We start from the raw sequence: 24,192 nt of genomic DNA, 5'->3' as shown, positions 1-24,192 counted from the left end.
AAATCTACTTCTTACCAGGTCATCCTCTGATGAACCCAAGACGTCTTGTGCCTACATGTGCCCACACCTTTCTTGCTGCAACAGAATATCAGCCCTCCCAGCCCACAGGCTTCGTCAAGTTGTGTTTGGTCGTCTATCTTGAAGCCAGTTTTTGCTTCAGATGTCAAATCCCTTGCCAGGTTACTAAAGCAAACTCTCAACTCTGAATAACTGGTGGTAACAATGAGAAATACATTTTTGCTATCATTTCATCAAAATCTGGCAAGGACAAACAGTACTATTGACACTGGCCCTGTTTGAAGTCCACAGGCTATTTCTGTACTCCATTCTTTTGCTTCCTGGAGTGCCAGGAAGCAAGCTGATTACTAAGATCTTCATGTCCCTCGGTGAACACGCAAGCACACAGTGTGCTCAAATCGACTTTACCTTCCAAGCTCAGGCTCGAAGCTCTCATCTTGGCTACTCAAGAACCTGCCGAGTATGCCTTACCTTTTATTTCTCCCCACTCACAGTCACCCCATATATGTATTCCAGAATGTCCTTATGAAAGCATTAGTCTCATTAAATAAAAAAAAACCTCCTCTCCTTACCAAACAAACCCACCTTGGCCTTCGTAATGCTCCATCCAGACTCAACTTATATTTTCTTTCTATCCCACCCCAATTCCAAATTACAATAGAAGTACAAACATCTCCCACAACTCCTGAGCTTTGCCTGCTCCTCTTTCCTGACTTCTGATTCCCTTTAGACATTATACATTTTGGTAGATGCATAGATGCTTAAATTTCGACCTTCCACATGAATCCCTTCCTACCTCAGCCCTCCCGCCAGCTTTCTCAGTCTCTTATGCAGGCATGTGGGAACCTTGCACTGTAGCTATGTCTTAATTCCCTATTAGAAAAAACTCTTTGATAGCAGAAATGTATTTGAGTTTATAGAACATGCATGCCCTGTCCCCCTGCAGTGCCCAAAACAATTGCTAGAGCATGCATTTCAAAAAGAAAATCTTTGTTGTAGCTAGACAAGCCTAATTTTGGTCTCAAGAAATATTGACTTGGTTAACAGAAAATCTTGCATATTTTCTCTATACAAATGAGGGGATGGTATAATATAAAGATCATCTATAACAGTGTTCTTCAAAAAGACCCCATCTTTAGATATTACTTTAAATCTACTTTCATAAATGATGAATAAGTTTGCACAGCTATTACTAATTTAAGGCGCCTAATTTTTACAAGACAAATTGGTCAAGGAGAGGTTTACTATCAATCTAAAATCTAGTCAAGTATTTAACTGAATACAGCAATAAAATGTACAGTTGCAAAGGCTTACTTAAAAGGCTAAAATAAAAGTCAACTTTAGAAGAATCAGAGAGACTACAGACAGGTAGATTTTATTTATTAATGTAATAGTTACAAGTATTCAAAAAGAGGAGCAAATGCAAAAAAAGAGAAAACTCAGATAGGAAAATATATATTCAAAGTACTTAACAGGAAGTTATAGAAGCCCTGAATACCATTCCTACACCACGTGCTTTTAAAAAGAGAAAAAAACAAACAAAAATACTGCCATTCAAAGTTCCAAATAATCTCAGCTCCTTGATACTCTGGTAGTTCAGAAGTAGAGACACACCCAATCACAGGGTAGAATGTCCCAAATACTCACTGTATCATGCATGATTTCCACTCAGAGGAGAGCTACCAAGGACGTGTTGCCCATGGAAACCTACATCTGCAGCTGAGGTACAGAGACCAAAAAGGAGAGGAGGATATCTTCTTCCCACAAAAGCCCTCAATAGAGGTACCCAGGTTCCCAGTGAAACGTAGACCAATCAAGACAATGGCTTCCAAGACATGCCTTTGGCCTGATGTGCACTTCACAGGATGCACGCTGAAGGCATGAGGATAACAATGCCCTAGGTCTTCTTGACTGTGAGGTTTCTGATCAGGGCTGCTCCTTCGGTTCTGCTGGTCCCTGTCAACTCTGCGCTGATCCTAGAGCTGAAGCTGCTGTCTACACACCAAGGTCAAGGTCTCGTTCAGAGTTGCCCAGCTTCCCTTCAGGATCCATTCATCACAGAACAGCCCAAATGCAGCCAATCCATACTGAATCAGACTGCACACTTAGCATCAGGCCAGTGTACCGACTCCACGTGCTACTCTTGGAGCAGGTTTCGAGAGATAAGCATCCTCATCACTTCATTGCTACCTGCAAAAGGGAGAAAGGAAAATCTGAGGGCCCTCCAAAGCTCTGGCCAGGTGCTCCAAGCTGAGTCTAGTCATGGGTTTAAACCAGAACTGTTGTTTTAATCATTGCAATGAATGGGATTATCATAGATTTCTCTCCAAAGTACAATGTCAAGAAGGACTCATATTTACTTTAAAAAAAAAAACCTTTCCTGATAGGGGAAAAAGGTTTATGATATCATAAGTAAAAAAAGGCAGGCAACTAAACTGTGTACATGGCATGATTTTAATTAAAAAAAAAAAAATTCCCTAACGAAAAAAAACACACAAAGTCAAAAAGGATATAGATTAAAATATTAGTTCTGGATGATGGAAGCATGAATGATTGTTTTTCTATTTTTCCTATATTTTATGTTTTTTATAATAAACAGAGAGTTCTTGGGTAATATAATTTTAAATAACAAACAGAAGCATTTCCTTAAAAGGAGGGGCTCAACTGTTTTCTTTTTAATAGTGGCCTTTAATGGAAAGAGAAATATGAACCCCCTAGCAAAATGAGTAATCATGGACTCTCAAATAAAATCACATTCTAAAATTGCAGATATGTCCAACAGCAAAGTCCAAGATGAGACAAAATGTAAAGTGGCCAATGCTCAAATTTTTCAACGTAAATAATGGTATGGCCTGAAGCAAAACATATTTAGCTTTTCCCAAATGTTATAGCAGGGCTAAAAGACAGAGTTAGATTCCTACACTCACAAAGTGTGGGTGAGAAAGTAATACTAGGAGCAAAAGAAGAAAAAGATGAAGGGGAATTTAATTGGAGCACAAGGGACTGAGCTCATCAACGTACTCTGGGGATGAGATCTGTGGCAGATACCAGCAGGCTAAACTTCTGCGGCCCATGGCCAGGGCAGGACACAAGAGGAGCGGGGCTCAGAGTGATGCGCAGAGAAGAAGCCTCACTTGAAAACTTGCTTGACATGCAAATTCTCAAGCCCCTACCCCAGAGTGGGTAGTGGGCACAACAGTCAGTATTTTGACAGGCCCTCCAAGAGATTCTGAGGCAGGTTAAAGCACGAGCAGGAATGGGGAGGCTGGTGCGAACAGGCTTCTCCTTCCTCTGTATACCCCTGAAAGCAGCCCTACCGCACTGAAAATCACTGAGAGCAGCTCTGCCCAGCTGCCTTTCCCACTGCCCAGAACAAGGCTCTAGAGGAGGGGGAGGCCTCGCTCCGCGCTGGACTTCCACGGCTCACGCTTCCCAGGCCGGACGTCCCTGGCTGCCGAGACGCCTGCATATGGATGATTTATTCTACTGAAAAGCCCACCGGCAGCGATACCATCACCTTTTTAACCACGTGGCAGATAGGCGACTTGCCGAGCTGCCGGCGATGACGCTGGCTCACACTTGCCCTGTAAGGGACGGGGTGGGCGTTCTGGGCTCCCTGAGGACTGGGCACATTGTTACAGTAAGAGACAGTCATTCCAGTAGTTTTCAGAATGCTTCTCATGTGTCATCCCAATTTGATCCTTCTTTCATATTTATAAGGAAGGAGAAGCAGATACAGTGAGCGATTCCCCAGGGTGGCAGAGCAGAGCCCAGGTTCCAGCCCAGGCCTCCCGACGCCCGTGCTCGTTCTATGCCTGCTTCCAGCGTAGGACAGGGAAAGAGAGGAGCGGAAGCAGGAAGCCGGACGGGGCCTGGAGGAACCCTAAGCCCCAGACAGCAGGAGACAGAGGCTGGAGAAGGTGCGGACCAGAAGCACCGCGAAAGCAGGAGCGTGGTCTCTGGCCATTTTACCTTCCAGAATCTGGTGCACCCTGGAGTCCCGCACATACTGCTGGACGGCGTAATCTTTGAGGTAGCCATAGCCTCCATGCATCTGCAAGGCCTGGTTGCAGATCTGCAGGGAGGCAGGGACCAGGGTATGATGGGTCAAGGGCTTCCCTCCCTGTGGCCCACACCACCCTGCCAGGACGTGCTGCTCGGCTGCCACCTGGTGGCCAAGCAGCCTGGGGTGGAAACGGCTCTCTCCCTGCCATTTGTAACGTGGCACGGTGGTGATTTTGAGCAAGGGGCCAAGCTGAGCCTCCCAGAGGTAGGGTCTCACGCATGGAGCAGCAGACCTGTCGTGAGCTCCTTTCTATCCTTTTGCCCCAAGGTGCTTCCTGCAGCATACCTAGGACTGGGTTCCCAAGCTGCCTGGCACCTCTCAGCCACCCCAGACCTAGCAGCTGCTCCCTAGCCAGCCCAGGAGATCCTGAGGGCATTGCCACTCACAGCGAAGCATTCGTCTGTGGCGAAGAGCTTGGCCATGGAGCACAGGGCCACGGCATCGCCCCGCTGCTTCTGCAGGGCCACCGCGGCACTGCGGACCATCAGCCGGGAGGCCACCAGCCTGGTCGCCATGTCAGCCAGCTTGAACTGCAGGTACTGCAGCAAGAGGAGAGAAAGGTCAGGCAGGAGAGGGGGCTCGGTCCAGCCAGCATCTGGTCCGGGGCCTGCATAATCTCGAATAAAGGGTCTTTTCCAAGCAGTGCAAAGCCTCAGTCTACAGAGAGGAGAGAGGCCACTGCTTTATAAATTCTATGGCCATTCTGCTCACCCTGGGCTTCAACGTTCTCTCTTTAAAAAGATCACCAATAGACAGAAGCACAGGTCTGGCTAAACTGGGAGGACTGCACTGCAGACTTCATGGCCTCACTCTCCCGGAGGCCTGGGGGGCTGCGGTGCCGGAAAGCAAAGGCAGGGGCCCCTGGGGAGGCACCTGGTTACTGGCCAGAGGCTTTCCAAACTGCTTCCGCATGTTAAGGTGGTCTCGGGCGAGGACCACTGAAGCATGGGCAGCCCCCAGAGAGCAGGAAGCTGTGAAAGAAGAGGGCCGGAATCAGGCAAGTGCCGCTGGCTGGACCCTTACCACGCCAGCCCCTGGCCTTCTCACCGACGTTGATCCGCCCTCCGTTGAGTCCGTTCATGGCGATCAGGAAGCCCTGCCCCTCGTCTCCAATCCTGTTGGTGACAGGGACGACGCAGTCCTCAAAGATCACTGCTCGGGTTGGCTGGGAGTTCCATCCCACCTGGCAAAATTCGGGGACTGTGTGGCTGCCCGACAACCCATCTCACAGGACAGCGCTCTCCGATGCAGAAAGCTTGTGAAGTGCAGTTTCTGTTACCCTGAGACTTAGACCCAAGAGAACTTAAAATGAGGAAAAACAAAGATCATATTTGAAGACTTGTCAATGCTCACCAAGATTTTTCTTTCAGCTAAAAAAAAATTTTTTTAACGTATTAAGAGAATATGCTTTCAATGTCAACTGTGTGGGGTAACCATTCCCCAAAACAGACCTCACAATTTCCTAGGATCAGGGTGGGGCTGGCCTCATTTTTGGAGCCACTGTAAGTATCCTCTTTTATAAAAAGACAGACAATGTAAGAATTAGATGGATTCTGGTAAGGGATGGTTGCGAGGTTAGCACAACATTGTACTTGGGAGTGGTTGAGATGGGAAAGCTTATGTTGTATATGTTTCCATAATTAAAAAAAAAAATAGAGCTACTAAAGAGACAATGACACTTAAACGTTAATACATGACCCTGGATGAGAAAAGGCCCAAAAGGATGTTATTGAAGGAGATGAAAAAATTAAGAGACTATAAGCTTTATATCAACTTTAAAGTTCTTGTACTCGATAAATGAACTCAAGGTGGTTACGTAAGTAAATGTTCGTAACTAGGAAATGTGTATGGAAGTTTCATGTATTCAAGATGCACAACGTATATAACCTACACTCAAATGTTTACAAAAGAGACAGGTGGACAAATAGAAGGATTATTATCAAAATAAATGTGGAATACATGATAAATGTTAAAATTGGTGGATGTGGGTATCTGGATGTTGGAGCTTTCTCTATGGGTTTTACATTATTTTTGCAAGTGTCTTGTAAGTTTGAAGTTATTTCAAGATTAAATTTGAAAAAATTATGAGCCAGACGATGTCACCCAGTTACCTGCCTTATAACCCTACACACACTCCACGAGACGACCTATGTTCTGTAATCCCCAACAAGGCCAGGTGTGATTCTGATGGTTTTTGATGCCCAAGAGCAAGCATAAGGCCTGGCCCAAAGTAGATCCACAGTAAATAGCTGCTGTGCTAAAATGAGAAGGGGGCACAAGCCTCAAAACTCCTTGGCAGTTACAAAGGACGGGGAAGGATGATACAGGGAAATAGGGAAGCCCTGGGATCTGTGCAAACCGGCCTCCTGGAAAAGGCAGGGGTGGATCTGGAGGGTGGCTGAGTCTCACAGCTCGACTTGCTTCCTGTCCAAAGCCACTCACCTTTTTCTCCTTCTTGCCAAAGCTGAGGCCTGGTGTCCCCTTCTCCACAACTATGCAAGAGATGCCTTTTGGGCCTGCTTCCCCAGTTCGGCACATGACCACATAGATGTCTGATTCGCCCCCTCCGCTGATGAAGGCCTGGGGTGCAGGGTAGAGGTGGGGTGCACAGGCATCAGGGATCACCAGAGTTCTAGGAGCATAAAGTCTGGGAAAACCAGGGGATTGTTCCAACCATTGGACACTTAAGGTATCTAATGGCACAGACAGTAAGGAGGGATAAAAAGAATAGCTGCACCAACGCTGGGGAATTAGAGATTTAGTTGAGCATATAAAAAGGATACAAAGAAACGAAAGAAATGACCTAGAATCAGATCACAAGAGACAGAAAAAGTAAAGGTGAATAAGGTTGGTCTTTATTTGGAGGCCTGTAAAAATTCTCCAGAGTGTTGACTCACAGAGGCTAAGGGACAGGGATATTACAGGGAAGACGGGAGGGGCGTGCACTAGCACCTTAGAGCCGTTAAGGATGTACCGGTCTCCTTGTCGTTTAGCTGACGTCAACAGGGAGGCAGCATCGCTTCCGCTTCCTGAGGGCAAAACAAAGAGGGCAGAGAGGGCAGGGGGAGAGAAGTCAATGAGGGCAGGGGAGCCCCATTTCCTAGGAAACCTTCCCAACAGAAAGACGGTTCCGAGTCTGAGACTTTAAAATCCACACTGTACTTGGTGAAAACCGCTAATGCCAGTTAGACCCTTTTCCATTTCCCAACATACTAGCTAGGGGTGAGCTTGCTGCCAGGAGAGTCTGTTCTTCAGCTTGGGGGGACCTGGACCTACAGGCCCCAAGGCCCCTCACATCAGGCTGGGGGGGCTTCCCGGGCAGCAGCGACCAACGTGCTGAGGAGGAGTTCCTGGTGACCTCACGAGTCACACCTGCTGCAGCACGCATGCCAGAAGGCAACCCACCTGGCTCAGTGAGGCAGTAGGAAGCAAACTTCTCCATGGTACAGAGAGGTGGGCAAAATTTGTGCCTCTGCTCCTCATTTCCGAAGGTGTCAATCATCCAGGCACACATGCTTGTAGGCAAAGCGTTCAGATGAAAGTTTACCAGAAATAAAGGCCAAAGAGAGTAAAGCAGAATAGAGTGGGAAGGGAAACAGCCACAGATAAGATGGTTAGACTTTAAATATTCCTGGAACATGTACCATCCAGAGATAACTGGGGCCAAGGAATTTCTCATCTGGATGTTGATGCTTTTAGTTAAAGGAGCTACCTAAAAACCAGAGAATTATGTGTACTTTTTATTATTTCCCAAGATTACTGGTGGTTTCGTCTTTGGGTTGGGCCACAAGCATTCTACTGGAGAAGTCTTACAATACCAGCTTGATTTAGGATTTGGGAGAAAGCTGGCAGACCTGATTCTCTAGGCAACATATAGGAAGACGTTCTCAAGTCCAACAGGCAGCAACAGACCTCGTGTGGACTTTTAACAGTCTACTTCTTCAAGGGCAGCAAGTTGGGGAGAAATCTTTCCCCTACATATCTGGAACTTCCCAAAAAACTCACGAGTGCTTCATTGTGCTTTCCAAGCCAGAAGACTCACTTGTGGATGCTTATATAGGCTGTGGTGCTGGTGCAGCCTGTCGCCAAGGCTTCAAAGATGATGGAAGAGTCAAGCCGGGACAGCCCGGCCCCACCCACATCTGTCCGTATGTAGACTCCTCCAAAGCCAAGCTGGGCTGCCTTCCGCATCACATCTACAGGGAAGAGCTCCTGCGCACAAAGGAGAGCGGGGTCGTCAGTTACTGACACACAGACGAGCCTCTCTAGAGGGAGTACCAGGACAGGAAATGGAGGTTTATATTTGGCAGAGTGTAGGGATTCTCTCAATAGGCCAATTTGTCATCCTACAGTGATGTCAGTTAAAATGCAATCTAAGAAGTTCACATGATTGTTTTGTTAGCTCACAACTTTTCAAATAAAAAAAAAAAAGCAATCTAAGAAAATGGACAAAATGGAAGAAAACAGTTGCAAACCATATATCTGATAAGGGCTTAATAACCAGAATGTATAAGGACCTTTATGATGCAACAACAAAAAGACAACCCAATTTAAAAATGGGCAAAGGACTTGAACATTTTTCCAAAAAGAATATACAAAAGGCCAATACGCATATGAAAAGATGCTCATCATTAGTCATTGCGAAAACATAAATCAAAACTATAATGAGATAACCACTTCACACCCACAAGGTTATTATTATTATTTTTTAATGGAAAATAATAAGTGTTTGGAGACGATCCAGAAGAACTGGAACTCCGGTGCATTTTTGATGGGAATGTGAAATGGGGCAGGCACTGTGGAAAGCTATATGGAGATTTCTCAAAAGTTAAATAAAGAACTACCCTATGACCTGGCAATTCCACTCCTAGGTATATACCCAAAGAAAGCGAAAATGGTCTCAAACTGATACTTGTTCTCCAATGTTGGTAACATTATTCACAATAGCCAAAAGGTGGCAACAACATCAGTGTTCACCAGCAGAAGAACGATAACCAAAATGTGTTATAACCATACACTGGAGTAGTATTCAGCCACAAGAGGGAATGAAGCTACGAGACATGCTGCAACAGGGATGAATTTTGCACACACGATGCTGGGTGAAGTAAGTAAGGCACACATGATGAAATATTGTATGATGTCATTTATATGAGATATCTAGAAATATCAAATTCAGAGACAAAAGGAGATTAGAGGTTATCACGGGATGGGTCAAAGATGGGGGGAGTTTTTTTGTTTGATGGGTATAGAATGTTCGTAAATTAAAAAATTAATTTTAAAAATGTGTGCTGCAGGACTGGTTTTTTGGATTAGCTTCTTTTTTATTATTATTAAGTATAGAGCTGCCTTTGATTTTTAAGTATGTCCAAATCTTTGCTCAATTAAAAAAGATATCTAACACCTCAGCAGACTCCCAGAGACAGATAAAGTAGATACAACCCCAGGTATTGGTTCTTCTGAGGGCTACAGAGACCCACAGGTTTTATGATCATGGCAGATGGAGTTCAGTGCCATGTCAGTTGGCCCTTCTTTGGAGTTGGTGTTTCTGCGTGATGGAGCTGGGCTCAGATGTGATCTTTTTTCACAAGCCTTTCTTGTTACTTCACCAGAATTGTAGTTGGTGCTGGGGTTTAATATATACCTAGGGGATCTGAATCTCTGGACTGACCATATGATAGCCAGGCCCTGAGCCTTAACAGACTTCAACTCCTACAGTCTGGTTTACTGAACTTACCCCACTCAGCTAACATGGAGTTGAAGAAGGTCAACCACCACACCATGGAGCCAAGAGTGCCTACAACTGAAAGCAAGAGAATTGCATCCAGCATCCATGTGGAATCTAAGCCCCCTCTTGATATAGATGTGGAGTGGACACAACCAATCCAAGGTCCACAGGATGGAGGAATACAGTAAGGATTAGAGTGGACTTACTGATATTCCATTCATGAACTATTGTGATTAGTAATCGAAGAAAATGTGGCATTGGTGTGGAGAAAGTGGCCATGGTGTCTGCTGGGTGTGGGAATGGGAGGAAGAGATGAGATGTGGAGGCAGTTTCAGGGCTTGGAGCTGTTCTGGGTGGTGCTGCAGGGACAATTACCGGACATTGTATGTCCTCCCATGACCCACTGGGTGGAACGTGGGAGAGTGTGGGCTATGATGTGGACCATTGACCATGAGGTGCAACGATGCTCAGAGATGTATTCACCAAGTGCAATGAATATCTCATGATGATGGAGGAGAATGTTGCTATGGGGAAGGACTGGGGTGAGGGTGGTGGGGGGTATATGGGGACCTCATATTTTTTGAATGTAATATTAAAACAATGAATAAAGACAAAAAAAAAAAGATATCTATGAGATGATAAGGGAGCTTTGTATTAGAGTAACCCCAGACCCAGCATTTCACTTGCAGGAAGAGCTGATATACAGAGAACAGACACTGAACAAATTAGGTAAAGACAAAGGAAAGGCACTTGGTGGAACATCTTGCCAAAAGCACTGCTCCTACCTCGTGGTCCCATTCGGCCATGTGTGGAGCCATCTCTCGGGCAGCAAAGTCAAAGGCCACTTTCTGAAATTCCTTCTGCTCTTCATTTAGTCCTATGGAAGCTGTGGGTAGGATTGCACACACTCAGTTCCAGGGCACTGACCAAGGAAGAAGAGCACTGACAAGAAGCTCCATGGGGCTGGGACAGACCTATTGTAGCACCACCCCCCCACCCCAAATGAACAGGGAAGCTTTTCCCAGTCAGAGAATGGCATTACCCAGCACCAGTTTCTCTGATGGAGAGGTGACAACTGTAGCAACACATCCACATCCACAGAGACCAGCATGTGATCTTTCCACACATTTCATCCCAGCTACTTAATTAAAAAGTTGTAGCCCCAGACAGGTAGAGGCCTCAGTAGCAAGAAATGAAGCAGAAGTGGGACGCAGAAAGGATCAAAGAGCACACAGTGGAACCCGGAGGGTAAAGACACTCATCTTTTTCTGTCTTGGGAGAGTTTACCTATCCTTGGAGGAACAGTGAAACCCCGAGGTGACAGTGGTGGATGTGAAAATGTTCAGGGGAAGCAATGAAATGCAGGTGCCCCGTATCACCCCCAAAGCATCATCCTTCAGTGCTGAAACTGATCACTGTGGGGCAGCATGAGCAACTGGAAAAGGAAGCCTGTGGAGCCATCATTTGCTTCCACGCTTAGTATAACAGCCATGCACAGTTCGGGCATCAGCAACTGCTGGTTGTGTGAGTCAAGAAGGTAATTCCCTCTGTGACTGGGACTCCTAAAAATGGGAACTCACAGAAATAAAGACTTGTGAACATTAAAGAGTAGGCTACCTTGAGAATCCCACAGCAGATACCTATGTATGACTCTCAGGAATATGGTGAGGGACAAACAATTTGCAGCTCCCTGACCAGGAATTAGGCCACTTATTCAAACAATCGTGCACAAGTACTGCTGCAGATGACAGCAAAAAAGAGTATTTATTCAGGTTCTACTATGTCCCAGGGCTGGGGTCACAAAAGAGAATAAGATCCATTCACAAAAGGATGACATGAGAGGTAATACTGCTATATTACAGGAAAAAAAAATGCTACAAAATTTCAGTCCTAGCAAGAGCTCAATAAATAGTAACAATTATTATTATTTGACAGAATAAATGATCATGGCTATTTCCTAATAGCAAGTAGCTTAAGGAACCAATTTAAGAAATAGATTTGAATTCCATTCTAAGTAAACAACAGAGAAGCGTTTTAGACAAGTCACGCATAAGCACATGATTCAATTACTTTTTGTGTGTGATAATAACACCGTTATCACTTTTAGAAAAGGGAATTAAAAAAACAACACCCAAGGTTATTACCTGGAGAAAAAAAACTGGAAAAGACAAAGTTAAAGGTAAATCATATACAAGAAAGCATAATGACTAAATAAAAATACCTAAATTCTCAGAAACAATGTACTATAAATACAAAACAAACAAAAACCAGGTCTTGTGAACTTTGCCATAATTACTGGCAGAATATAAGAAGCCAAGGCACACACTAAAAAGGTAAAGATAAATAGAAAAGGGGCCCAAATGAGGTTAGTGAGATTAGGTGTCTTCATGACAGAGCAACTTAGGGGGAAAAAAAATAACTCTGTACAATGTAAGGTTCTTTAAATGCATCCAAGGTAGACCTAGAATCAACTGTTCATATGAGAATTTTAGTGTTAAAGGAATGCTTGAGGAGCAACAGCAAATTGTTGTAAAAGAGCAACAGATGAGCAAACTGGCTTTTGAGCTCTGGTTCTGAAATGATTACCTGTATGACTTTCAGTAAGTCAACTCTAAAAAAGGGGGCTGCATCAGATATTGAGCAAATTTCCTCATCTATAAAATGAGGAAATTAGATTAAAAGACCTGTAAGCTGCCTTCCATGTAGAAAGTACTATGAAAAGGAGTTTGGGGTGTTCAATGAATTTTTCATTCCTCTTATTTAAAGATGACATCACAGAAATAATTCAGGTAAATTCTGAAGGTGAAAAACATTAAGGCAAAGAGCAGTGGACAACCAGGATATTACAGATCTAATCAACACAGCAACCATAAAGCTGCGCTATGCACTAGAGTTTTCCATGGTTAAAAATATGGTTACCAGGGGAGGGGGCAAGATGGCGGCTGAGTGAACATCCCTGTTAGGGTCTTCTGCAGGGAATCGGCTGGGCAGCGTTGGAGACTCTTTGGGACCGGATTGTTTCGGGATTTTTGCTGGTCCGGAGGTGTCTGGACATCGATTTGGAGGGAAGGTAACAGAGAGGATCCGTCTGTGAAATATACACGGAGATCCCACCTACCTGTAGAGGATTCCCTCCTTGGGTAGGCGGAGACGAGGCATCTAGCCCCGCTCGGTGGGGCTGAGCCAGGCCGGGCCACAGCGGCGGACGCCGGAGCCGGGCCGGGCTGCGCCGGCGGCGAGCGGGGCCGGGCGGGGCCGAGCTGGGCCGAGCCGGGCCGCGGCGGCGTGCGGAGCCGGGCGGGGCCGGTTCAGGCCGTCAGGCCGCGGCGGCGGGCGGCGGACGCCGGAGCCGGGCCTGGGCCGCTGTAGCAAGCGTAGCCGGGCGTAGCCGGGCCGGGCTGCGGCGGCGTACGGAGCCGGGCGGGGCCGGTCCAGGCCGCGGCGGCGGGAGGTGGACGCGGGAGCCGGCTGGGCCGCTGTAGCGAGCGGAGCCGGGCAGAGCCAGGCCAGGCCGCGGCGGCGTAAGGAGCCGGGCAGAGCCGGTCCAGGCCTCCGTGGCGGGCAGCAGCGGGCAGAGCCGGGCCTGCGGAGGGGTTTCTGTTCTTTGTTTTTTTTGTTTTTCTTTTAATTTATTTTACTTAATTTTTTTTTTTTTTGGAGCATCTGCAGTACTGGGGAGTTTGTGGGCCCTGGGCGGCCTATTGGGGGTTTGTGGGAAGGGAGGTGCTTGCAGACCCATTTGGGCAGACAGACAGGGGGTTTTAGGGCAAAGCGGGGGGAAGTTGTTGTTTTAGATAGTGTTGCAATTGTGACACGTGTATACCTGTATCTCTCTTCCCCCTATCCGTTCCCCACCGTTTGCCCATCCTCTTTTTCTTTCTTCCTTTCCTCTTGTCTTTCTTTTTTTATTATAATTAGGTTTTTTTTTTTCGGTTTTCTCTTTCCCTCTTGTCCCTCATCTTCCACTTATTTTATTTTAATTCAAGTATATAATAGGTGCTACAGGGAACACCTCACATTTGCTGGGTTTTCCCATCCTCCACTGCCTCATTTCTGTGTGAACTGATTTAGGCTACCTACACTATCCCCCTTCCCCTGCATCTTGATATCCACTATCATCTACTGTCTCTCCTATATTCCACCCCCCACCTCCCGTTCTTTGATCCACAAAGTGTCTAACTCTTAATTTCTAATACCTTTGTTCTGTTTTCTGTTATCCACTCTTGAAACTATTACCTTTCTTTTCTTTTTCCCTCTCTCATGAAAACAATAGCTTTGTAGCTCATATCATATTCCTCCCATATTCAGTCATCTACTTCATAAAAGGTACTCTACCTACAGCTATAACTCTATACAATCTACATGAATCTAACCTCCATCCTCCCAGATCTCATATTCTTGCTTTGTTAACATACATCACCAATTCTACTTTACACTTTTCCCTTGCTTACACAATTGCCTTTCCCCAACACTAATACTTTCCTCTAAAGTGAACTTAACCAACAAGTAACTAGAATAAGAAGAAAAAAGTGACAAAGAGAAGATATCACACCTATGCAAAAATAACAACTAATTAACCTCCAAGAGCAGACAAAGAAGCTAAGGAACTGATTAAATTCGTCAAAATAAAGAGATGACCAGAAAGCAACAAAAATCTACAAACCAAACCAATAATCAGGAAAACATGGCTGAATCCAATCAACAAACCAATAATCACGAAGGGGAGCAAAACTTGGCACAAGCAATGAAAGATCTCAGAACATTTATCACCGACAAATTTGATGCAGTAATGAAAGAGGTTAACAACATGAAGACATCACTTGGAGGGGAAATTGCAGACATACGCAAAAACATAACAGATATGATGGGAATGAACACCACAGTTCAAGAAATCAAAAATACACTTGCAGCAAATATCAGCAGACTAGAAGAGACAGAGCAGAGAATTAGTGATGTGGAAGACAGTACATCAGAAATCAAACAGATAGTAGAAGGGGTCAATAAGAAGATAGAAAAAATCCAATTAGGATTTAGGGACCTGAATGACAATGCAAAACGCTCAAACATACGTATTATAGGCATTCCAGAAGGTGAAGAGAAGGGAAAGGGGTCAGAAGGAGTGTTGCAGGAAATAATGGCTGAAAACTTCCCAAATCTACTGAAAGAGACAGATGTACATATCCAAGAAGCACAGCGCACTCCACAAGTCATAAACCCCAACAGGCCCACCCCAAGACATATACTTGTCAAATTATCCAATGCTCAAGACAAAGAGAAAATTCTAAAAGCAGCAAGAGAAAAGAAAACCATCACATACAAGGGAAGCTCAATTAGATTAAGTGCTGATTTCTCTTCTGAAACCATGGAGGCAAGAAGACAGTGGTATGATATAGTCAAGGTACTAAAGGAAAAAAATTTTCCAACCAAGAATACTCTATCCAGCTAAACTAGCATTCAAACATGATGGAGAGTTTAAAATATTCGCAGACAAACAGAAACTGAAAGAGTATACCAACAAGAAACCTCCCCTTCAAGAAATTCTAAAGGGAGTTCTGCAGGAAGAAAGGAAAAAACAGGAAAGGCAAAGTTGGAGGAGAGTATAAGACCAACAACAACAACAAAAAAGACAAAAAAAATATATACAAAATATGACAAACACAAATCCAATCAAAATATGGCTAACACAAATAATTCCTTGATAGTAATAACACTGAATGTCAACGGATTAAACTCACCTATCAAAAGATTCAGACTGGGACATTGGATAAGGAAATATGACCCATCCATATGCTGTCTACAAGAGACACATCTTAGACCCAGAGACGCATGGAGATTGAAAGTGAATGGCTGGAAAACAATCATACAAGCTAACAATAACCAAAAAAAGGCAGGAGTAGCTATATTAATATCAGACAAAATAGACTTTAAATGTGAAACAATTGTGAGAGACAAAGAAGGATACTACATTTTAGTCAAAGGGAAAATCTCTCAAGAAGATCGAACAATCATAAATATCTATGCCCCTAACAAGGGTGCCTCTAAATACATCAGGCAAACGCTGGAAAAACTAAGTGAAAGAATAGATACATCTACAGTTATAGTGGGGGATTTTAATACACCACTATCAACTCTGGACAGAACATCTCAAAAGAGAATCACCAAAGAAACAAAACATCTGAATAGTATATTAGAGGAGCTTGATCTAATAGACATATATAGATCGCTACACCCAAACACAGCAGGATATACATTTTTCTCAAGCGCACAAGGATCATTCTCCAAGATAGATCATATGCTAGGCCACAAAGAAAGGCTGAACGAATTCAGAAAGATTGAAATCATACAAAACATTACCTCTGACCACAGTGGAGTCAAGCTGGAGATTTGCAAGGGACAGAAGCCCAGATTTCACACCACGATTTGGAAATTAAACAGCACACTCTTAGAAAAACAGTGGGTCAAAGAGGAAATCTCAAAAGAAATCAATGACTATCTTGAAACAAATGATAATGATAACACAACATACCAAAATTTATGGGATGCAGCAAGAGCAGTACTGAGAGGGAAGTTTATAGCCATAAATTCATATATCAAAAAAGAAGAAAGAGCAAAAATTGAAGAACTAACTGCACATTTGAAGGAATTAGAAAAACAACAACAAAGTAACCCAACAGGAAGAAGAAGGAAGGAAATAACAAAGATAAGAGCAGAACTAAATGAAATAGAAAATAAGAAAGCACTTGAACAGATAAACAAGACCAAGAGCTGGTTTTTTGAGAAGATTAACAAAATTGACAAACCTTTAGCAACACTAACAAAGAAAAAAAGAGAGAAGATGCAAATACACAAAATAAGAAATGAGAAAGGCGATATCACCACTGACCCCACAGAAATAAAGACTATCATAAAAGGATATTTTGAAAAACTATATTCCAACAAAAATGACAATCTAGAGGAAATGGACAAATTCCTAGAAACACATAAGCAGCCCATATTGACAAAAGAAGAAATTGATGATCTTAACAAACCAATCACAAGCAGAGAGATAGAATCAGTTATTAAAAATCTCCCAACTAAGAAGAGCCCAGGGCCAGATGGCTTCACAGGTGAATTCTACAAAACATTCCGGAAAGAACTGACACCAATCCTGCTGAAACTATTCCAAAACATCGAAACAGAAAGAACATTACCCAACTCCTTCTATGATGCCAACATTACCCTAGTACCAAAGCCAAACAAAGACATCACAAGAAAGGAAAATTACAGACCAATTTCTCTAATGAACCTAGACGCAAAAATACTTAACAAAATACTTGCTAATCGTATTCAACAACACATTAAACGTATTATACACCACGACCAAGTGGGATTCATCCCAGGTATGCAAGGATGGTTCAACATAAGAAAATCAATCAACGTAATACACCATATAAACAGATTGAAGGAAAAAAATCACATGATTATATCTATTGATGCAGAAAAAGCATTTGACAAAATACAGCACCCTTTCTTGATAAAAACACTCCAAAAGATTGGAATACAAGGGAATTTTTTGAACATGATAAAGAGTATATATGAAAAACCTAAAGCCAATATTGTTTACAATGGAGAAATCCTAGACTCCTTCCCTCTAAACTCAGGAACAAGACAAGGATGCCCACTGTCTCCGCTCCTATTTAACATTGTCTTAGAAGTACTTGCTTGAGCACTGAGGCAAGAACCAGAAATAAAAGGCATTCAAATTGGAAAGGAAGAAGTCAAAATTTCATTATTTGCAGATGACATGATCCTATACATAGAAAACCCTGAGAGATCTACAACGAAGATTCTAGAACTCATAAATGAGTTTAGTAAAGTCGCAGGTTATAAGATCAATGCGCAAAAATCAGTAGCATTTCTGTACACCAATAATAAGCAAGATCAGGAGGAAATCAAGAAACAAATACCATTCACAATAGTAAACAAAAAAATCAAATACTTAGGAATAAATTTAACTAAAGAGGTAAAGAACTTATACACCGAGAACTATACAAGATTGTTCAAGGAAATCAAAGAAGACCTAAATAAATGGAAGACTATTCCTTGTTCATGGATAGGAAGACTGAACATTATTAAGATGTCTATCCTACCAAAACTGATCTACACATTCAATGCAATCCCAATAAAAATCAATGCAGCCTTCTTTAAGGAACTAGAAAAACTAACTATGAAATTTATTTGGAAAGGAAAGAGACCCCGAATAGCCAAAGACATACTGAAAAAGAAAAACGAAAATGGAGGAATCACACTACCTGACTTCAAAACATACTATAAAGCTACGGTGGTGAAAACAGCATGGTATTGGCATAAGGAGAGACACATACACCAATGGAATCGAATTGAAAGCTCTGATATAGAACCTCACATATACAACCACATAATATTCGATAAAGCCACCAAACCCTCTCAACTGGGAGAGAGTGGCCTATTCAACAAATGGTGCCTGGAGAACTGGATAGCCATATGTAGAAGAATGAAAGAGGATTACCATCTCACACCTTATACAAAGATCAACTCAAGATGGATCAAAGACCTAAATATAAGAGCCAAGACCATAAAAACCTTAGAAAGCAGTGTAGGGAAACATCTACAGGACCTTGTAATAGGAAATGGATTTATGAATATCTCACCAAAAGCACGAGCAGCAAAAGAACTAATAGATAAATGGGACTTCCTCAAAATTAAAGCCTTCTGCACCTCAAAGGAGTTTGTCAAGAAAGTAAAAAGGGAGCCCACACAGTGGGAGAAAATATTTGGCAATCATATATCTGATAAGAAACTTATAACTTGCATATATAAAGAACTCCTATATCTTGAAAATAAAAAGATAAACAACCCATTTAAAAATTGGGAAAAAGACTTAAACAGACACTTCTCCGAAGAAGAAATACAAATGGCAAGAAAGCACATGAAAAAATGTTCCAAATCTCTAGCTATCAGGGAAATGCAAATCAAAAACTACAATGAGATACCATCTTACACCCATAAGATTGGCAGCTATGAAAAAAACAGAAGAATACAAGTGCTGGAGAGGATGTGAAGGAAGGGGAACACTCATCCACTGCTGGTGGGAATGCAGAAGGATCCAACCATTCTGGAGGACAGTATGGCGGTTTCTCAAAAAACTAGCCATAGATTTGCCATATGACCCAGCAATACCACTGCTGGGTATATACCCAGCAGAACTGAAAACAAGGACACAAACCGATATATGTACACCAATGTTCATAGCAGCATTGTTCACTATTGCCAAAAGTTGGAATCAACCCAAATGCCCATCAACAGATGAGTGGATCAATAAAATGTGGTATATACACACAATGGAATACTACTCGCTGTAAGAACAAACACACTACAAGCACATGTGATAACATGGATGAATCTTGAGAACCTTATGTTGAGTGAAGCAACCCAGACATTGAAGGACAAATACAACATGACCTCAATGATATGAAATAAACAAGCTGCCCTAGATAGCAAGTGACTGAATGATAGGCTTACAGGAAATCGGAGGGTGGAGGAAGGATATGAGCCGATGTCTGCAGGGGTGGAATTTAAGACGAGATGGTGGTAAGTATGAACACAAAGAAGAGATAAAAGGGGGGCAAGGGGTTGCCTTTGGTTGGGGCTTTGCGGGTTTGAGGGTGGCTGGGGAGGGACGGATGGGTAACGTTGCCCAAAAGTGGGGGGAGGGAGGGGTAGCATACGAACACAGGAGAGGGTCAGGTGTTGGTGGAGAGTAAAATGCCGAGAAAATCATATCAAAATATAATAAAGAGGGTTACCTGTTTAGAATGCTCAGAGGGGAGGGTCTGATGCAGGACGGGCTCCTGGGGAATGTCTAAATGCTCATTCTGCCAGAGTGGGTGACACCATGGGGTAGAAACCCAAGTAGTGAGAGTGGGGGTGGACCCACATCCTGGGGAGGACTAATGCCATCAAATAGAGGGAACTGTATCCCTCGAGAGAAAGGGTGGCTCCCAGGGCATTGGGGCAGTTGAGCAAGTTAGGCCCTGAACACTATTCCATCTATCTCTGGAAGTGGCTCCTCAGGAAACGGAGGTTGGCTGTCACTGTGGGCACCAAGGTGGAAGGGAAAATGGACGTTAAATGTGTGGAACCAAAGTAAATGGGGGGTAAGAGAGGAGTTTCTTGAGAGTACACAAGGATGGATATAAAACATGTAATATTACACCATAACATATAGGAGATGACAGACTGATAATGTAAACCATAATGTAAAACATAGGGTAACTAAAAATGTAAAGAACTGTGTATCCTAAAGTATGCACCATAATGTAAGCACAGATGTCACCTTGTTAGAAAGCTAATGTCTCAGACTCTGTACATCACTTTAAGTAAATATGATATGAATAGGGCGTAAGAGTATCACTGTGGAAGGGAAAAGGTTTTCTGGTGGATGTGTGGGAGTGCTGTATATTATATATATACATTGCTGTGGTCTAGGACTCCTGTGAAGAAAAGCTGAATAATTGGGGGGGGGGGGGGAAAGAAAAAAGAAAAAGATAGGATGTGGAATTTTTTCAAGTCAACATTCTTTATCTAAGTTCTTTATCTATCCTTTAAACCCATCGCTATATGCCATTCCCTAGTAAGGGACCATGACATTATATTGGGCTTCAAATTTCGGGGAGTTCTGGATCACAGAGTGTTTCAACAATGGCAATGGAGGGATACTGGTATGGGATACCAATGACAGGTGATATATGGCTGACAGGGAGCTGTACAGAACATATGTCCAGGGTGCATGGTAATGTTTGGATATACTTATAGTGGCAACAATTAAAAACCACAGTAGGGGGGGGTACTGGGTTCCTGGCCAGTGGTGCTCTGTCGTGGTCCCTAGGGGAGCAGCGACAGTCTCCCAGGTACAGTGGCGGGGACCGGGAGGGAGTGAGGGTTCAACAGTGAGCCCCTGATGCTAATGACTATGCTTGTGAGCTGATAAACCTAAAATAAGAACAAGGCCTAGAGCAACATTGTGCCTGGGAATTTCCTCCTGTCAGCCTTCATGTTACTCAAATGTGGCCAGTCTCGAAGCCAAACTCAGCATGTAAATGCAATGCCTTCCCCCCAGCGGGGGACATGACACCCGGGGATGAGCCTCCCTGGCAACGAGGGACCACTATCAACTACCAACTGATGATGCAACTGGAAAATGACCTTATACGGAAGGTTCAATGCGGATCAGCAGAATATCCATGTCTACATAAAATACCATGACTTTAAAATGCTGTTTGACCTAAAGTAAGGGGGAAATGGAAAGGAGAAATGAGTTTATATGGCTACGAGTTTCTAAAAAAGAGTCTGGAGGCTGGCAGAAGGATTGCCCTCATTCACAACTGAGCAGAGTCAGAGAGACAGATAAAGCAGATACAACCCCCAGATATTGGTTCCTTTGAGGGCTAAAGAGACCCATGGGAGTTATGGTCATGGCCGATGAGGTTAACTACCAGGGCAGATGGCCCCTCTTTGGAAATGGTGTTTATGTGTGATGAATCTGGACTCAGATGGGATCTCCCTTCATAAGACTTTCATGCTAATGTGCTGGAGGTGCAGTTAATGTTGGGGTTTAAGATATATTTAGGGGATTTGAATCTCTGGACTGACAATGTGATAGCCAGGTCCTGAGCCTCAACAGACTCCAGCACCTACAATCTGATCTATTGGACTTACCACACTCAGCTAAGATGGAGTTGAAGAAGGACAACCACCACACCATGGAGCCTAGAGTGATTACAACTGAAAATGGGAGGATTGCATCCAGCATCCATGTGGAATCTGAGCCTCCTCTTGACATAGAGGTGCAATGGACACAACCAATCCAATGTCCACATAGAAGAGGTGGCATTGGATTGGGAAAAGTGGACATGGTGGACGATGGGTATGGGGAAAAGCAGGAAGAGATGAGAGGTGGAGGCGTCTTTGGGACATGGAGCTGCCCTGGATGGTGCTTCAGAGGTAATTACCGGACATTGTAAATCCTCACAGGGCCCACTGGATGGAATGGAGGAGAGTATGGGCCATGATGTGAACCATTGTCTATGAGGTGCAGAGGTGCCCAAAGATGTACTTACCAAATCCAATGGATGTGTCATGATGATGGGAACGAGTGTTGTTGAGAGGGGGAAAGGGGGGGTGGGGGGGGTGGGGTTGAATGGGACCTCACATATATATTTTTAATGTAGTATTATTACAAAGTCAATAAAAAAATAAAAATTAAAAAAAAAATATGGTTACCAAATTAAAATTATATATGTGGTTTACATTTCATTTCTGTTGGATAGTGCTGCTATAAAGTTATTGATCCCAATAATATCTCTATAAAAATCTCAAAAAGTTCTTTAAAAACTTAGGGAAAGATTGACCAAAACAAAATGTGACCAAAAAAACCCCGAACAATTTATAGACTGTTAATGTTTTCAATCAAAGAAAAAAGTTACCAAGACAGGAATATTAACAAATCTTATTTCCATACTTATCTTGTTGTTAGTCTCTATATTAAACTATAATTAAATGCAGTGAAACAATGAGAAATATTTGTTGTCCATATCTGTTGATTTGATACAATAATATCCATTTAGACAATTTCTTTTCATTTGATTAAATAAAAGAGATGTTCTCTTTAAAAGGTGAAAGATGGTCTCTATGGCTGAAGTTACACCTCTAGCTACCAGAAATACTCATATTTAACTTAGCTGTTGCTAGAACAATTCCTTGGCTGCTTTGTTTGGACCAGAGTGACCTTGCTGTGCCAACTGTAAACGTTAGAACAGGACAAGGCCTGTTGAAGGAGTTTTGGGACTTGAAAACACTATCCTATTCCTTAGGGTAGTTTATAGAGGTGATTGTCAAATGGAGGTATTCATAGACTATTCTGCTTTAAAAAGAATTGTCATTTATCTAAAATAAGTTAAAAACTGAGAAAAACTGAAGTGGCTAGGTACTTGACAGAGAAGTCAAAAACTGGCTGGTGGGCTATTTTCCAATCTGCCCAGGACCCTTAAGATACTTTCCTGTAATGTCTGGTAGTTTTCCATTTGCAATAACAGTTATTTTTCCTTGAGGAATTCCAACAGTGAAGCTGTTTTATAGCTACAGTTGTAAAGTTATAAAATCTATATTTGTGAACAAATCTTTTATCTCTAGCTTTTGCTCATTTATCACCACCATATACAAAAATTACAGATTACTTTTATGACCTATTGTGATTTTAAAAAGCCAAAGCTACAAGCTCCTTCACTTCCCCAAGCATCCATTTCCTTACCTGAAACATGGGAATCGTAACATAGATTAGAAGGTGAAATGGAAAGCAGTTATTTTACTCTTAAGTAAACTTATGAAGCATGGTGTTCCAAGAGGTTCATAAGGTAAACTAAATTTAAGGAAGAGTTAAGCAATTAAGGAACAGCATCAGGAACAAGTATGGATCTCTACGGCATCAAGGTAGTGTTGCATCTTTCCATCCTCAGAAGGCCCCTTCAAGGCGGGCAGGTGGTCGTTTCCCAAGAGCAACGCGCAGGTTCCTTTGGAAGGGCGCAGTGGGACTGCGGGGCTCCGATGAATGCGGGGGTTCAGATACACTTTTCAGAAGACGCCTTCCCCAAGCTGTTAGTGGGGTGGGATGGGAGAGGAGCGCAGAGAGACCCGACGCTCGGAACGAGCAGGGGCGAGGGCCGGCGGCCAGCAAGGGGGTGCTCCGGGGGCATGGCACGGGGCTGGGCCGGGTGACCATCTGGGGAGACGCAGAGGGCGTAAAGGGAGCGCTCTGCGGGCAGGAGAACAGGCCGGGTAACGCTCAGCAAGACGCAGTAGGCGCCAAGGGCGCGCTCGGCGGGCGGGGGACCCAGGGCGCCAAGGGCGCGCTCGGCGGGCGGGGGACCCAGGGCGCCAAGGGCGCGCTCCGCGGGCGGGGGACCCAGGGCGCCAAGGGCGCGCTCCGCGGGCGGCGGACCCTGGCCGGGGAGCGAACGGCGAGCGCCCTGGCGAGGGACGGGGGTGGAGGCTGCGGCCCCGCGGACGCCAGACCCACAGCCCCACACTGCCCGAGCGAGCCTTACGGTCGATGCAGGAGCTCAGGCCCCGGCGGCCCTTCTCGACCGGAGCGCGCAGGGCCGCGCGCAGGCGGGCCAGCGGGGCCCCAAGGCCCCGGCAAGCGCTCCTCAGCATGGCGGCGACGCAGCCCTGCGAGCAGACAGCGCCCTAGACCTCGGGCCGGCCCCGCTACGCGCTGGGAGGTGTAGTCCCGCCTCGCCCGCGCACTGGCCTCGGGCGCCGCCCTGGAGGAGCCGGGACTACAACTCCCGGCATCCCCCGCGCCGCC

The 24,192-nt window shown here is 44.1% G+C and overlaps 1 protein-coding gene across 4 annotated transcripts; it reads right to left on the bottom strand.

Moving 5' to 3' along the window:
• Positions 1-1,377: 1,377 nt before the first annotated feature.
• ACAD8 (acyl-CoA dehydrogenase family member 8) lies at positions 1,378-24,121 on the bottom strand. 4 transcript variants are annotated; one of them, XM_071212437.1, is made up of 12 exons: positions 23,930-24,065; positions 23,137-23,477; positions 10,595-10,695; positions 8,127-8,296; positions 7,490-7,599; positions 7,037-7,113; positions 6,527-6,664; positions 5,132-5,267; positions 4,958-5,055; positions 4,471-4,623; positions 3,991-4,093; positions 1,378-2,208 (listed from the first exon to the last, which is right to left on the bottom strand). In XM_071212437.1, exons 3-12 carry the CDS (start codon positions 10,625-10,627, stop codon positions 2,156-2,158), a joined length of 1,071 nt encoding a protein of 356 aa, XP_071068538.1. In that variant the 5' UTR covers positions 10,628-10,695; positions 23,137-23,477; positions 23,930-24,065; the 3' UTR covers positions 1,378-2,155. The 4 variants fall into 4 exon arrangements, with proteins under 4 accessions (XP_071068538.1, XP_071068540.1, XP_058145279.1 ...); XM_071212439.1 differs by lacking the exon at positions 23,137-23,477 and adding an exon at positions 9,819-9,884 and having other exon boundaries at positions 23,930-24,059; XM_058289296.2 differs by lacking the exon at positions 23,137-23,477 and having other exon boundaries at positions 23,930-24,121.
• Between the last annotated feature and the right edge of the window lie 71 nt (positions 24,122-24,192).

Source organism: Dasypus novemcinctus, chromosome 27 (genome assembly GCF_030445035.2).
Source record: "Dasypus novemcinctus isolate mDasNov1 chromosome 27, mDasNov1.1.hap2, whole genome shotgun sequence".
In the NCBI taxonomy this organism is placed as follows: domain Eukaryota; kingdom Metazoa; phylum Chordata; class Mammalia; order Cingulata; family Dasypodidae; genus Dasypus; species Dasypus novemcinctus.
This window is presented reverse-complemented; position numbering and strand designations above follow the sequence as displayed.

What these genes read in the sequence shown, in the direction of transcription:
- ACAD8 (XM_058289296.2), bottom strand. Translation starts at nt 24,038, where the DNA reads ATGCTGAGGAGCGCTTGCCGGGGCCTTGGGGCCCCGCTGGCCCGCCTG. An exon ending in CTACTGCCTCACTGAGCCAG is followed by an intron (nt 7,114 to 7,489) that starts GTGGGTTGCCTT and finishes TTTTGCCCTCAG; the next exon opens with GAAGCGGAAGCGATGCTGCC. An exon ending in TTGGCAAGAAGGAGAAAAAG is followed by an intron (nt 5,268 to 6,526) that starts GTGAGTGGCTTT and finishes GAATTTTGCCAG; the next exon opens with GTGGGATGGAACTCCCAGCC.